A 16,701-nucleotide genomic window follows, 5' to 3' on the forward strand; every position below is an offset into this window, starting at 1 on the left:
GGAATGCAACAGACTTACACGGTGACAGTGCAATGATATTGTCCCTTTTGTCCTCTTTCTTTTTCCAAGGTTTGATTTCATGTTGTGTTTGCCTAGAAATGTCTGTCTGTCATAACCCACAGGCTCCTCAGTGGGGCTGATCACCTCTGAGCACATAATTTTGTATGGCAGGCTAGGATTCTTTACCCTCATGTGCACTGCTTGTGTTTGCCCATAGTGAAAGATTAATGGGATGGGGAATTAATCAGATCATCCCTCTTTGCTGTTTTCCAGCAGGCCTCACAGACAATCCTGCATGTTATGTTTACAAAGTGTTTGCTTTCCGTATCCTTTCATCAGTGAATGTTAAGCAGGCTGTAGGAAGCAGTTCCTGATCATTGCATTTTGACAAACATCAATAATGGTTTTGTACACAAGGAGAGCAGACATCACATTTTCCAAAAGCTTCCGTTGGCAAGGCCTTTGTAAAGCTGCTTGTAATGTTATCTTCCTGAAGTACAAATACTGCATACATAAAAAGCTCTGAGGTGCTGAGTGCCCCTTGCAAGGTGTGCAGGAATCCCAAAGCCTTTTGGGAATTAAGGATGCTCAGCATGCTTGTAAAGAAGTAGGATGGGTACCCTTCAGGAACTGATTCCAGAATTGCAGTGCAAAGCCTTTGCTTCCAGATTTTAATTTTCCTTGAAATGAAAATGAGAAGTGCTATTAATAAGGTCAAATCAACCCCAAAAATGGCATTCTAGATCCTCTCTGACAGTTCTTTAATTATTTCTGAGTACTTGTTTGGTTCTCTGATAGCAGTGAAGCAAATAAATTGAGCTAAAGGAATAAAAATGTCAATCTTCAGTGAAAACATAAGGCAAAAGTAATGAAGGAATTAGATTCATTAACAGATCTCAGAAGACTTTCCCTAAATTTCCTACAGTAATGTAACAGAAATTTAATAGTGAAGGGAACATAACATAACACTGAGAGTGATGATTTTGGTACTCACAGGAATTTGAAGACAGTATTTGAAGACGGGGAACCTAAAGCCCTGGCTTTCCTCAAATCATTTGGAGGCTTTTGGTATTTTGAGTCTATACTTGCCTGTAGTGCAGCTTTCTGTGCCTGTGGAGAACAGTAGCTAATCAAGGTTTGAAAGCCAGTGTGGATAGAAGAGCTGCCACTGGTGGAGCCTTGCCAGAGTATCGGCATATCCTGGGGCCTTTCCTGACCTTGCTGGGGCATGCACTCTGCTGTGGCTAAAATCCCCTGTCTCATGCAAAACCTTGGCAGCAGCCTCAATTAGAAAAAAGTAAAAGACCCTTGGGATCAAACTGTCATTAATGAAGTGCCTTTGTCTGTTTATGGGAGTTTATACTGCAGTGGCAGTTGCACCATGCAGTATTTCTTGACTAGAAGAAACGTTTAGATGGGGGCTCTCACTCTGTCAGAAGAAAAGCAGGGATGGGGAGGGAGACTGGAGAAGAAAGGTTATGCTGCTGCTCTCTTATAAGCATGACTTCATTTTGATTCTTTCCTTCTCTTCTCAGGTGCTGGATTTGATGGAGTGGAAGAAATTAAACGTCACCCTTTCTTTGTTACTATAGACTGGAATGTAAGTGGAGCAGCATTCTTTTTCCTTAGCTGCTACATTTTTTGAAGATGAACTGCTATGCTTAGGAATAGGATTACGTTCTCTAACATAGAGAGCCTAACTTCAACACAGAGGAGTTAGAGCCTTCTCAGTGGGTGCCTATGTCCCTCTTGCATGCTTGTTAGCATCAGTGCTCAGAATTGGAACAGTTGATTAAATTAAATATGATTCAAGTAAGACATGTCAGATGTGATTAACAGAATGGTAAGCAAGGATTTATTTTATTGCTAACAGCTAGAGCTCATAAAGGTGGTGGTACAGATTATCTGAGTATTTGATTTAGACTCGTAAGAGGTTAAATCTCACATTTTCAGCATCGTATTTGTTCAGATTGACTTGTTCTTAGACAAACCTGGCGGCAAACATTTTTCATTCTTGATCTGGACATCTGCCAGTGCATCAGAGCTCCCGTTTTCCATATCCTTTAGCATTTTCTAGTTTAATTTTATCCAGCCTGTGTTATGATATTGTTGTGTCTCTTCAGTATTTAATGCATTCACTCATGAATGCTAGTACAATCAGTAACATTGATGCGAGTCTTACAATAAATTCTGGTAAAACTGCATGAATCTGTGTTACAGAGCCATTCTCAAACTGCTGCTCAGGACTTTGCAGTAAAGCTAATTCTTCTGTGAGAGAACATTTTGTGGTGCCCAGGTAGCCTTTGAAAGGCCCACAAACCCATTTATTTTGGTAAAACTCCTTAGAAATATCTAATTTTATTTGCATGTTGAAGAGTTGTCATGATTCATAAACACATTAAAATATAATCAATGGAAGTGGATTTTGAGACTTTCCTATATAGTCAAGCTGACTTTTAGTCCCAGTACATATGTTCTGGAGTCCAGAGTCTCTTTCCTCTTTTGCTTCTTACTAACCATGAGATTCTGTATGAAGACTTTATATTTATGAAAACAATAAGTGAAAATAAAAAAATAGAGAATCCAAAAGACATAAGTTGTTGATTATAATTATGATTATTTAAAAATAATATAAATATAAATAAAAATAATATTATTTTCTATATTCCTCGGATATCTCCACAGTCCTCAGCTTTGCAATAAACATATAGGTCAGATGAATATGTCTTGATATAATAAGAAGCACTGGAACAGTGAGAGGGTTTTTCTTGCTTCTGTGTTTGCTAGTGGAGCAGCTCACTAGCTCATCATAAATAAATGAGGCTCTGCATCTTGGAAAGGTTTTTGTAAAAGTCAGTTCTGTCCCAAGAGAATATTCAAGACCACCTTCTGTCATGGTAATTGGTGATTGCTTCAAGCTCTGTTCTTTAGGGAACAATTTCACGCCTGTCCTAAGGAAACTCTACAGTCCTCCATCATTTGAAAAAGCTCTTTTGGACAGGGAAATATCTACCACAAAGAAGATAGGTATGCTTGAACGTGCCTTGGAGCTAGAGAGGAAGGTGGATTTAATTGCCCTTTGATGTGTTATCCAGCCCTCTAACACTGCTGTGAAATATAGCTGTAAAAATCCATTTTATTTCAACATAATTAGTGCTTTTTGCACTTTCTTGGAGACAGATCATTATTATACCGATCAGCTATCATCTTTGTAATGTATTTCCTCATTTTATCCTCATTTTGCAATCACTCATGGAGATCTTGGGAGGCTTATCTCGTTCCAGCAGCTACAGTATTGGACATATTTCAGAGCAGTGTGAGCCAGCGTGGCCCTGAGCTGAAGCCAGGACTTTGACTCTCAATGATCATCCAACCAGTTGTTAACGTGTTCTCCATGGACAGAAACAGAACAGGGTCAGAGAACAGAAATGGATCAGACATAGATATTTAGCACTGGTCTCTGTACAGTTGCAGGAAAAGACTCCCTGGTGCCCTCATTTTGTTCTCCCATAATGTATACTGAATCTCCCACATCAGTTTGCAGACAGTCAGCAAACAGCACTGCTGAGATGGGACAGAAATGTTGATTTTACTTTATGCCTTGGTAATATAAAGACCTCAGAGAGCAAGAGGCAAGCTCTTTTGGAGAACTTCTGTGCTACCTTGGCAGCTATGACAGACAGGACTGCTGTGACTGACAGCACAGAAAATTTCAGCAACTGTAGTAAAACAATTCTCCACCAAAAGCCCCCTTATCATGAAGGGTAAGAATGGGTTAGTGTCTGCTAGAAATGCAGTGTGAAACAGGTTTGATTTTAAGCATGATTTTTCCTACACGAGTGACATGATAACCAGGAACAAAGCACCAAATTTCATCACCTAATTTTAAAGAGAGATTCAAAACAGAAATGAGTTAGCTTCTTCCTTCTAAGTCATGTGTGAAGTCTTGATGTTGCAGTGATATTAGAGTTGCAGACAGAACTGTGTGACTCGGGCTTTCATTTCACAGTATTTTCAGAGCTGTTCCCTTGGGTTTTGGATTGGAGCTGGTTATTTTCTCTGTCACTGAAGTGTTTACCTGTTGGGGCAGTAATCAAACATACACAACCAGATATAATGTCTGGTTTGGATGAACACAGCAAACACAGTGGAAACAGCATACACAGTGTGGGAATGGCCCCTGTCACGATGCTGCAGTCGCTGCTGCCAAGCACAGCGTGCTGGTACCGTGTGACCACTGCATGCAGAGACAGTAAGGGCAATCCTGGAAAACATGAGTGTGGCCAGGGAACCCTCCTCATCCCAGCCTTTCCCAGAAGCCACTCCCATGTTCCAGAGTGCCATTCTTCAGCAAAATCTCCAGCCACCTTAGGTTTAACTTCTGGCTAACTCCTCTGCTACATGAACTGTGGACAATCTGACACAGGATTTTTATGCCCAGACTTAAATTGTGGCATGAGACTCTGTAAGACTCACATTTTTACAGCTGTTGCCCTGTAACAAAGCCTTAAATTCCCACTTTCCAGAGTGAAAAATAGCTAGAGGTTTCTGAAAGTATCAGTCTTGCTGCCCTGAGGCATTTAGTAGGGCACCATGACACAAATTCAGTAGATCTGTTGTTAAATGGATGGACTGTCTTTCATGATCAAGGCTGGAATGCTCAGGAAAGAGATTAGATGTCCAGCTCCTTGACAGTTTTACCTGCTTATTAACCTTGCACCTTCTTTTCTTCTTAAGACAAGCAGACCCAAAATGAGTTGACCTCAAATAATTTCAGTCATTGGTTCTGAGAAAGCGCAGTCTGGTTCCTGATATTTTACCACTGTTTCTTCTTCCCAGGTCATGCATAATGAATTTCTGGCTTTTCATTGAAAATGAGAAATGAAATCCCTTTTTGCAGACTGCTGTCGGAGGAGTGGGCTATAAACAGTAGTTTTTGTTTAGATGACAGGCTAAATTGGAACTAGAGCAAATGACATGCTGGAAAACGAATTGTCAAATACAGCTGAGGAAAAGAGTGGGAAGAAAGTGGATTCCAGGTCTTTCTCCTTTAATATTAATCAGAGATTAAACTAAACTGAAAATGTGAATTATTTAATTGCAGATTTTACCAACAGCAAAAATTAATCCTGAGGTCTGAATTCTGCTAGCTCTTCTATCATTTGCAGGCAATAACATTGAGTCATTAATCTAGGAGAGGACAAGCATTTTAGAATGTAGCTCATCCTTTTGTCTGCTTATTGGATTTTCTATGACAGGTATATGTATCAAGGGAGTTTATTCTCACACTACAAGTGCATCACTGTGGAGGGTAGCATCTTTCTAGAAAGTGTCTAAGGAATAATTCAATTCTTCATCAAAGAAACTCAGTTGAGGAAATGACTAAATAGTTTTTAATGAAATTAAACCATTTTCCTTTTTTTGATATTTGCCAGGCGCATGTGCAGAGCATTTACATCTCTGGGGTTTTTAGGAGTGTGTTTTTTTAAAGATGATGAAAAATTAACTACTCATAAATAAGAAGAGAAAGAAACACAATGTTGCAGCATTTTATTACTAGTCTCTCTTGTGTATTATTTTAGTTCCAGCTGAGGAGATGTTCATCTGAAGATTATATTAGGGATCTGGCAACATATTTTAAGAAAAGGCCAGTGGCACCTGGATGAAAATTAGTTATTTCAAATAAAAATGTTTTTGTCTGAAATCAGAAAGAAAGTCGATAGAAGCTCATTGTTTCTCAAACTACAATAGAAATGGTTTCTGGTTAATTCATAGGTAATTATTATCAAAGTCTCAGGAGGGTGTGAGGGGTTGATAAGTAGTCAGAGGCATGGATATGTATCGAGGTGTGAATATCTACATCAGTGTTTTCACACCCTGGAGTCCATCTCCCTCGTTCTGTGGATTATGCACTCCCTCAGCACAGTCTCTGGATCCGACAACACTGTGTGATGTGCAGTGATTCCTGTCAGTCACATTTTTCTGTGCTAAATCAATGCTGTGGCCAGTTTTAAAAAAATGGTGATGGGATGTGGGAGCTTATTCTTTACTGGGAAAGAGAAATAAATAATATTCTCAATAAAACATTAAGGGCTAAGGAGTGCAATTCTCCTTTATGGATGTGGAAACAATGTGGAAGAAAAAAAAATCTTAAGCTTCTTATACCTGTGCAAAATAACAAATATATAATGATCCTAAGTACCCAGCCTGAAATTTAAATGCTCCAGTTAGCACTACCATATCCAAAGTCTCTTTTGAATGCCTAATAAGAAGCCCTAAAACAAAAATTTGAATATCAAAACTGGAATTTGGACTGGGAAAACTGGGACCCTGTTCCCATTTAAACAGATGATGGAACTCACAGTAACTTTTGCATATGGTGCTAAGACTACCATGACTTAGAAAGTACATAACTGCTTAAACTTTACCAGAAGTTATGGCCAGCCTGATAGAAATGGTCAAAGGCAAGATTTGAAATTTAACTTGCTGTCATTTCCCACTCTGGTTGGTTTCTGTCAGAAGAGGTCAGAGTCAAGATATGTTATCCCTGAATAGTTTGGGCACCATGGTAAGAGATAATATATTAATACATTTCCTAAAACTAGAAATATTCTTGAAAGAAGAGGGATCTCAAATCCTCCAAGAGATTCCCTCTCTATGTGTATACAAAGCAATGGCTGTGATTTGTACTATTTTCTTAGATCAGCTTGTGTCCCACTGAGTTTTGCAGCATACAGGATGCAGGTTTCTAAAGGGAGAGGCGTTCTGTCTGCAGCAGGCTTTTGTGTTTAACTCTGCTCGGCTGCCCTGTGGTTTAGTCGTTTGGCTTTGGTTGTAATGGTTCACTCAGAGAACTGGAGCCAGTGTGGGATGAAGAAGTCCACAGATAATACTACTCTGCTTTTCCTGGTCCTCAATGGTTTCATTTAGTTACCCTATTCAAGAGCTTGGGGAAAAAAGATGTTTTAGGCACTACCTTTTGCTGTTCTGGCATCTTAATTTTTGCTGTTCTGTTGTCTAATTTTTATCACAAGTGAGTAAGGAAATGGAAAAGGGAGTCATTGGGGTTGTGCTCGAAGGAGTGCCGTTCACTCACACAAGCAACTTCTTCGTTTCCATTCCCTCCCAGAAAGTGAATTTGTGATTATGCATCTTTAGGTGGTGTGTGACTCATGCTGAATCTTAAATCCCTCCCTAGCAGTGGAGGATGTGGGTTAGGGATTCAAAATACAAATGTAGCTCCAGCAGCACTTAAGAAACTACAGATGGGGGGAAGGAATTAAGAGGCCAGAGAGAATATGGTTACGATAATGAAAAGAGAGTGCAATTCTTGAATGATGTACAGCTCTGAAACATTTTCCAATTTTTGGACCTCACAGGATGAGCTGTGCAGTTGTTTCGGGGAGGAAGCATGTGCATGTGACATATTGCTTTCTGCAGTAGAAGCACTGCAGTTCTGAAATAAGACAAATAAAGGGAAGCTGGAAGCAAATAGCTTTCTCAAGGTGAAATGCTAGGAACTGAAAAAGCTTTAGTAGGTGCTGAGTTCTCTTTTAAAGTTCTGTGCAGACAGAAAAAGATGTATGTTAATTACTAGGTTGATACTCTTCAGCTGATGAGTGACACTTCCTGCTTAAGATTGCAATTGGCTTTTAATTATTTGGAAGACTGCTTTCCATTGTGGCTCACAGCAGTTATTCATCTCCTTTCCTCTCCGAAGATATGGAGCAGTTTTACGCAAGCAGGAACTTTTTATGGTGAAATGGCCATTAATTATTGCAGTCATTTCCAACCTCACCGTTTCACTTTCCCAGGGAATAATAATTCAACCACAAATATATCCTTTATGTTAAGGCTAATACTATGCTACAGAATTTTCTTCTTCAAGAACCTTTATTTATCAATGCAAAATCAAATTCAAATTATGGTGATGTGTTTATATCCTAGGTCTGACCACATGCTTTGTATTACAGAAGTTAATTCACCACAAAACGCACAGTTAAAAAGACTCTTCCTGCACTCAAGGAGCTGGACAAGCATTTAGTAATCTCTATTAAATATTTTGAAAAATCAGCTCATTAGGAAGTTTTTTTAAGAGCTAACCTAAAAATATGTATTGCAAACAGTCATAAAGTTGAACTCTCCAGTTCTTATCTTGACTTGAAAGTTTGGATTAAATGTTACATTTATGCTCAGACATGTTAATTGTGGAGAACTGTCTGTGCCAACTAATTCAGCCCTTTGAAACCTGAGAAGAAAAGCATTGCTAGAAAGGAAATGCAGTCTAGGGACTGCAACATGGGGCAGGGAGTCAAACTGGAGCTCTGTTCCCCGTGCTGCTATCAGCGTGATGTTCAGTTTTGGCCATTTCAGGCAGAGATGGTGCAAAGATGGCTGAAATCATTAGGGCTCTTTCCATTAACCTCTGTAGGCTTTGGATCAGATCCAGACATCCTGCATCTGTGTGTGTCTGTGTGTGTATGAATGCTTGCAAAGGAGCATGGTGTAGAAATTTCTTAAAGATCTCTGAGAATAAGTAAACAGGCCACGAAGTCCCTTGTAATAAAGGTAGGATGCATTAGGATGAACTTAATGGTGCCTGTTACTTAGGTGATCCCCTACATGACCCCTCAGTCACCAGCAGAAACTCACACACCTAGCAGTACTTACCTGTTACAGACTTTCCTCTCTTCCTTATGTTTTACCTTGGTTTTGCTCCTCAGTTCAAGCCACATGTAGAGCTTCAGTGTGATTCCCCACCCATTCCCAGTGCTTTCTCCCTAGCATCTTTTGATGGGAATTTCATGTAATCATCAGCTGTAAACCCCCTTCCCTTTTACCAGGTATGCTAAAAGAACAAGTCTCTTTTTTAGGTTGTAAGGACCAGGCAGCCAAGCCTGTTGCTCAGCTCAGTCTGGCAGCATGTCAAACATTGCTGGTTCTTGACAAATAATAAATGCTAAAACACTCATGGCTTCCTAGCAGTTCTTTGTGCTGACTGCCATTGCTGCTCTGCTGAAGTCACCCTGTTTCCTGGTCTTACCATTGCACACTCCAGTCCTGCCCTTAGACCAGTGAATTTCCAGATGCCCCAGCTGGAAGGAATACTGTTCCATTCTATGGGCCAAATTTTTGCCAGGATCATTTGTGTTTATATTCAGGATTCCAGTAGCTAAATCTGCAGCGACCATCCAGAACACAGATTTTAAGCCAACCTGTCAAGCAGGAGCCAGAACCATGGATACATCATCCTTTTCTGTCAGTCCAGCAAGGACAGCATGGAGCTGAGAGAGGACACCCTAAAGGAAGCAGGGGAGTCTACCTGCAGATGCTGAGGGTGTAAACGTTGATGTTGATTGTGATCTGTTCTTCTCCTTGTAGAAACTCTACAGAAAAGAAATCAAGCCTCCTTTCAAGCCCGCAGTGGGGCGGCCAGAAGACACCTTTCATTTTGATCCAGAGTTCACGTCTCGAACCCCCACAGGTTAGTAAGGTGGCACATGGGTAAATACATCTTTTCAGTTAGTGAATTCATTCTTCCTTCCCCTCCCTATTCCAACACAGTCTAAAAGTCTGATCATCTGTGGCATTACAGGGTTTTGCCATATCCAGCAGGAAGCAAAGACTGTTTTTGCTTTTCCAACAAAAGAAGCTCATAAGTATTTCATCAGCTTCACATTAACTTGTCTTCAGGAAGGACAGATTTCACATTTTTAAAAGCAAAAATAACTATTGCTTTGCTATTTTATTACTCATCATTGCTTACACTAGCTGAATTTAACTATTTTAAGTTACCGCGGCTTCAAAGAACTTTGCATCTCTGCAAGTTAGTATGTAATTATATATTGCATAGATGTTTTAATTATGACGTCCCACAGACTATGGACTGTTGGAAGTTAATGTGCGGTTAAAAGCAATGAAGAATCATCAAGTTCTCAGGTCAGCAGAGTTATGCCAACAGGAAATTTCGCCCACAATATTTAGAAAATGCTTGCAGAGAGAATGTTGTTCCTGTAACTTCTATTTCCTAATAGAAATACCACACTTTTTACTCTATATACATATGAAGGTGACTGTTGCACAAAACTCAATCTTTCCACTCTTTTAAGTGGAAAGCAAGAATATCAATAATGTCAGAGTGGTAATCCCATTTATTTTGTTGCCTCCTGCTAGACATGGATAAGTTACATTACATTTCTGCCTGTGATATTCCTGTAAGTAGTAAGTACCTATTTATGCTTTCTAAAGTGTAAGAATTGAATTAGTTGTTGTTTGTAAAACACTTTGAAGATGGTAAGCTCTATAAATATCATGTAGTATTGTTGTAATAACCAAATATAAGCTTCAACCCTCAAATTGCCCCAGAACTGTTGTAGTGAGAGGGAAAGATCTGAGCTTGCATTATGAAAATGCCTACATTGTAACACGTGAATCAGAGCTGAGATTTCCAGCAGTTTTTGTTCAGGCTTATGACCTACACCATTTTTTCTTAAAACTAGCCCAAACTTCTATTCAAAGCCTGGCTCAAATTTCCTTTCACGAGGTTTGAAATAATGGTATCTACTTCAAATCTTTTGTCAGTCAGTTCCTACTTTTTTTTTTTCTGCAAGGTTGTGCTGACTTTTGCAAGCTATAAAAATATTAATTCTTTTTTTTCAAATGGAATATCCCCACCTGTCTCCAGTATATTTTGGTCATGTTCTGATATTCCTATTCCACTGCATAGAAGCATGATCTTTGGTAACTAGACATCTCACCCATCTGATTTTAGCTTTAATTTAGATTTCAGAGGAACTAATTTCTCTGATATACTGGAGACTGCAAGTGAGTCTGGTCTTGAGAGATGTGTAGTCTGGTGCTGCCATGGGAAGTTCCACTGATGTGCAAAGAAGCATCAAGAGTTTGTATTGCTTTGGAAGCTCACACTTCATTCGTTTTCGTAATGCCTGGGGCTGTATTTTACACTCTGCATGTTACTACTGTTGCCTAAATAAATTTGTTATTTTGTACAAGACACTGACTTGGAAGATTTGTTTTGGGGTGGTGGCTGGGCTGGGGAGATGGCCTGCCTCAATTCTGCTTTGGGCTACCATGGGTAGTGTCCTGAGAATCAAACCATGCCTTTTCAAAATAGGTGTAATTGGAAGTGTGAATCCATTTGCGCTTCCAGAGTGATGGAAAAGCCCTGGCAGAATGGAAGAATATTTTGCAGCCCTTGACTGTTTACTGGTGGGTCAACCAGGATGAGGGAGAGCATCACAGATGTGTTCAATACTGGCTCACACTGCTGATGGAACAGAACAATAACCTCTTTTATTTTGTGGATTTTCTATCATGACATAGACCCCAAACAAAATAACCATGTTACTGTGAACATCCTCAGATAGAAAGCAGTGTAATAATTCCTGCTTCATGATCATGCAGTTGTGTTTTAATGAAGCTGCCAGAAAGACACTACCAAGCAGGGGATACAACAACATATAGTCATTTTACACTGTATTTATGAATGAGTTCTCCTGCCTGGAGGCAGGTTTATGTCAAAGTTTTGGATCCAGTAAATCTTGTCAGTCCAGTGATTTGCTGTACCTCAGAAACTTCCTTTACCCTGGAGGTTGAAACAGCCTTCTGTGGATTCTTAACCTCAGATCTAAGTGTGCCAGAGATGTGGTTTCTGGCACTGACAGATCATTTATGTGGGTATAGTTTCACATCACTTTTTCTCAGAGATTTGTCCAAGTTGGAGTTGATTTTTCTGGCCACTTGCTTCCTGAATTCACCACCGTGGACCCACATCTCATTTGTGGTGACTCAGCTCCTTACAGGGAGCTGGAGGCTGAAGCAATCTAGGTTAGAAATGGTGATTTGAACATGGATCAGACCAAGATCATTCTTGTGACCCAATTTAGATTTCAGTCCACAATTGTTTGTACTTATGTAAAATTTCACCTGAAGTATCTAAATATCCTGCTTTGCAAATATGATGTTTCCCAGCCCCAGTGAAACATGATGAAGGAAATTACTTAAGAGTTATGAAGTCTTTGAAAACCCTTAAACTTAGATGCTCTAGTGGAACAAAGCATTACGACTTTTTCACAGGAGGAAAGATAACCATTATACAAGATTGGTGCTTGTAAGTGGATCTAATTCAGACATATGAAATGATTCTGATTTATAGGGCCTAGAAAAATGATTTAGGTTTCTGAGCTGTCAGTCAGTTAACATGATTTAAACATAATTTTGCACTTAACAAAAATGTTTTAATGGGTAAATCAGTTGTTGGCGATGAATATGTAATAGTGAACACTAAATCATCAATAGTTCTTCTGCAGTATTTGCTCAAGCGATTGGCAGTGAGTTATGAAGGAACAGTTATTTTTAAATAGAGCTGACCTACCACTTCAGTTTTAGAGCTGGATCACAGCTTTTCTGAAGTTCAGAAGTGTTCAGATGTGAATTATTGTCATTCCTTTTCTTAAAAGAAACATTCTTTCCTCTTAATTAATCCCTCTTGTAAAAATCACTGTTATATATATGCCATGGTAGGAAGTATCCAGTGATGCAAGAGATCTGGTGTGATTCATCCATGTATTTTTGAGGAGAGTGCCCATCAAAAACACTGAGATAAGCAAAAAGCCCACGTCATTTTACCGAAAGACAGTCTCCTCCATCTGAACTCTTACTTGCTGGGCAGTAAGAACAGACTGACTCCTGACTCTGACTCCTGTCAAAACTGAGGAAGCTTTGTGATGAGAAACAGAATTAGCTGCTGTCTCAGTTTGTTTATTCCCAAGCAGATCTATTGGTTTTACCAAATTCTGACTTCAGTTCCTCTATTCATTTGACCGGTAGATTTATACAGGGAGTGTGCACACTAAGAAGTACACATTCTCACGTATTTTCAGGGCCTCAAGCAGGTGAGTCAGATATAAGGCTCAGTGGGGATGAATTTTCTTTAGATAACTGGGTATTTACACACTTTTCTACAAGGAAATAGCTTTCTAAAGAAAGTTTAGCTGTAACTTTGTCATGGTAAATCACATGGTGCATTGGAGGAAATGTGAAGAGAAAAGGAGAAAAAAAAAAACCAACATTGGCAAATTTTACTACTATAGGTTTTATAATACCCAGCCAGTTACCAAGGAATGGTTTACAAAGTGATTCTTCTTGCTTAGGAAAATACCTGGGATAAAACATACATAGGGGAGAAAGATCTCTTTAAACCTTTCAAGAATTTTAAGTGAAGCACAGCTCTTCTCGTTTCATCATGCTGCTTCTCTCACTGAGCAGTGCTGCAGGTATGAAGAATTGCTCTCTGGTTATTTCATTCCAAAGGTAGAATAATTCAGGATTTTTTGAACTTTGGTGATTCCTTCCCTCCTTTTGCCATGTCAGGGGAAGGAATGGGGAGAGAATCTCCATGAAAGTTAGTTAAAACAATCCTAGTTGTTTTGTTCACCTGAGGACAAGTCAGCCACTGCCTTTCCTGGAGTAGGTCCCAGCTCCTAAAGCTGCTCCAGAAGATTCCTATAAGGCTGCAAACCACCACTACTGGAGTATTGTGCTTTTACATTGGTTTCATGTCTTCCTGGTATTCTCCTGACCCAGCATGACACTTCAGTCTTTGTAATTTCTGTAGTCAAGTCGTGCTGCAAAGGACAGATATAGCAGCCTGTAGCTTTCTTCCACTCCCTGGAGAACCTCTGCTGAGCCCTGCAGGGTGCCCTGCCCCTGTCTCTCTCCTGTCTCTCCGAGCCTCTCTGCCCTGTGCCTTCTCTCTCTCTGTGCACAGGTAGTACTTTGCCTAAGAATGAACATGTACTGTGAAAAAATCCCTGTATCCAAGAAGAGACATCCTTGCAAAAATCCCCTGGCATTGTTCAAATCCAGAGGAAAAGAATGGAGAAGGCACACCAAAGCCTTGATATTCCCATGTGTCTGCCAGTTTATCAGATCTGCTGTTGACTGGCAGGGGTGGCTTTGTCTGTTGTGGTGCCATGCTATTGCATTTTTGTTCTTTTGTGCAGCTCATGAGGCTATTTTCTTCCCTTCTTCTACAGATTCCCCAGGTGTTCCTCCAAGTGCCAATGCTCATCATCTTTTCAGAGGATTCAGCTTTGTTGCCTCTAACTTGGTGCAGGAGCCTGCACAGCAAGATGTGCACAAAATCACTGTTCACCCAATTGTGCAGGTACTGATGCTGGTTACATTTCACATCTGATGTGCAGATACGTATGTGCATAGTGTATTTAAGCTGCCTAATGTTCTCACTGGTATTTCACAGCTACCTAGTGTAGGAAGGAGGTGTTTTACATGCAGCATGTAGGTGGTGGAAAACGAGAATTTTTTCCCAAAGGCTTTTATGTATAAAATGTTCCTTACCACCTTTGCAAAGGAAATAGGAACTTCACTTTGTCACAACTAAAATGAAAAGTGCTTCTCAATACCTGAAACAGGATTCCAGTTTTGCATGCAGGGTGGGTAATGAAGTGTTTTTTCACTGAATGCATGTCTTTCTCAACAGTTTTGTCTTGGATTATATGACACAGTCTGTGCTGGCAAAGGGATTTGATGGACTACAGCTACAGGCTCCCAGAGACACAGAGCCCAAGCTCCTGGGTGTAAGAGGCCACCCTACTCCTGTTGCTAGTGCACAAAAACCTGGGTGTACTCACCTAAACCAGGGTGGCTTGATGGGGGAACATGCCAGACACTTGGTTCTTTTCTGCCATTACCCTAAAAAAATACATCCAGCTGTACTTTAAACCAGAAATAAATTGCTACAAAAGGTTCAATACATCAGAGGAAAAGCGAATGACGAGAAAGAACTGAGCTGCTTAAAGATGCAGTCAATATTCTCACTAGGGAAAAGCCCCTTTTCTTACCCACAGCCACAGGTATACATGCCTCAAGGAGGGAGACCCTGCCTATGGTTTTCATAGGTTTTCATCTCTATTTTAATTATTTACAGTGGAATATGTCATACTCTTAAAGATGCTCTTATGCAACAGTAAGTGAAATGTTACCCAAGCAATTACATCCCAGAAATGTTATATATATTTCTGTGATTTAATTTGTAAAAATATAATATTAACACATGCATGTCTTATGATTTAGCAGGTTCTGTGTGGACTTTGCTAGCAAGGTTACACTTCTAGACAGAGGATTCTTGGAGGATTTTTAGAGGTGCTGGTCATTTCTTGAGTCCTGGGATGGAATTTGCAGCAAAGCCTCAGATTTGGGATTCACCATTGAACCAGTCTACCTGCCCAGACATTTTCCAAATATGAATTAAGGACTTAAAATAGTAACTTCTCTCTCACAGAGAAACCACAGATAAACATATTCTAGACAGGACCTCCAGTGATCTGGAGGTGCTCCCATATATGGGGTATCTCTCTTGAAGACTGTGAAGCTATTAATATTTTATAAGTTATCTGCCCCTCAGTTTATATTGTCAAGATATGTGGGTTTTTCAGGAGATTTGGCCCCACAGTTTTCTATGAATTTCTAATAGATAGTGATTTTCTGCATTCCAAAAGTAGTTTAGGAAATCACTGTGGTTTTGCCGCTATTTCTACATGGACAACTCCATCTTATGGACTGGAAAAAGGTAAAAAGGGAAGAGACACACTTATTTGTTTAAGTAAAGGGTTTCATAATTTTTTAACTGGACTTAGAAAAGCTGCTAAGAACAAGAGAGTTCTGTGAAGGAGAGATCAAGCACCTCCATCAAGAGGAGGCTAGCCTTTGCTTTTACATACCCATGTCCTGATTACCTTGTTTCTTTTGTCTTTCACTATAGCAGTTACATGGGAACAACATTCATTTTACTGATGGATACGAGATCAAGGAGGACATAGGAATTGGCTCCTATTCAGTGTGCAAGAGATGTGTTCATAAAGCTACAGAAACAGAGTTTGCAGTGAAGGTAAGAAAGCCTCTGGTAAATGCCAGAAATGCAGCTGAGACTGCTCTGCCAGCCTGGGCAGCAGTGGAGTCACTGGATTTTTTGTTGGCTTATTTTTCCCTATAGCAGTTACACGGGAACAACATTCATTTTACTGATGGATACGAGATCAAGGAGGACATAGGAATTGGCTCCTATTCAGTGTGCAAGAGATGTGTTCATAAAGCTACAGAAACAGAGTTTGCAGTGAAGGTAAGAAAGCCTCTGGTAAATGCCAGAAATGCAGCTGAGACTGCTCTGCCAGCCTGGGCAGCAGTGGAGTCACTGGATTTTTTGTTGGCTTATTTCTTGTTGCTGGGTGTTGCTTGGGACTTTTTCTGTTTTGTAAGATGGCAAGTTTCATGATAAGTTTGATTTTTTTTCACACTTCAGTCTCACCACATAGAATTCCTCAGTGGAAAAAACCTTTTAATCACTTCAGCCGTGCTCCTTGCAAACTGAATAAGATTTACATATCCTACACTGAATCATCATAATTTTAAAAAATCACATATAAAATTATTGCAAAGTTGAATCATGATTTATTCTTCTTTCTCAAGTTGTATAGATCTGACTTTTTTGTTGTAATTAGACAGATTTTTCGGTGAAAACCATGACCACATACAAAAATTCATATTTCTTTTTTTTCTTCTTACATTCGAAACAAATGCTATCAAAATGAGCAAGTCGATCTTCAGCCAAAATTTAAAATATTGATTTAGGTGGGCATTAAAGACAAGTCAGTGAACTTCAGA

The 16,701-nt window shown here is 39.7% G+C and overlaps 1 protein-coding gene across 3 annotated transcripts in view; it reads left to right on the forward strand.

Moving 5' to 3' along the window:
• Positions 1–16,701, forward strand: part of RPS6KA2 (ribosomal protein S6 kinase A2) — a 250,972-nt gene that overhangs the window by 201,953 nt on the left and 32,318 nt on the right. For 2 of the 3 annotated variants that reach the window (XM_017746000.1, XM_008643316.2), the window contains exons 11-14: positions 1,536–1,600; positions 9,382–9,484; positions 14,058–14,188; positions 15,803–15,928. In XM_017746000.1, the coding sequence (XP_017601489.1) occupies positions 1,536–1,600; positions 9,382–9,484; positions 14,058–14,188; positions 15,803–15,928 (425 nt within the window). Of the gene's footprint in view, positions 1–1,535; positions 1,601–9,381; positions 9,485–14,057; positions 14,189–15,802; positions 15,929–16,033; positions 16,160–16,701 lie in introns of all 3 variants that reach the window. The other variant, XM_017745994.1, reaches the window with a different exon arrangement.

Source organism: Corvus brachyrhynchos, unplaced genomic scaffold (genome assembly GCF_000691975.1).
Source record: "Corvus brachyrhynchos isolate BGI_N302 unplaced genomic scaffold, ASM69197v1 scaffold70, whole genome shotgun sequence".
NCBI classification, from domain to species: Eukaryota; Metazoa; Chordata; class Aves; order Passeriformes; family Corvidae; genus Corvus; species Corvus brachyrhynchos.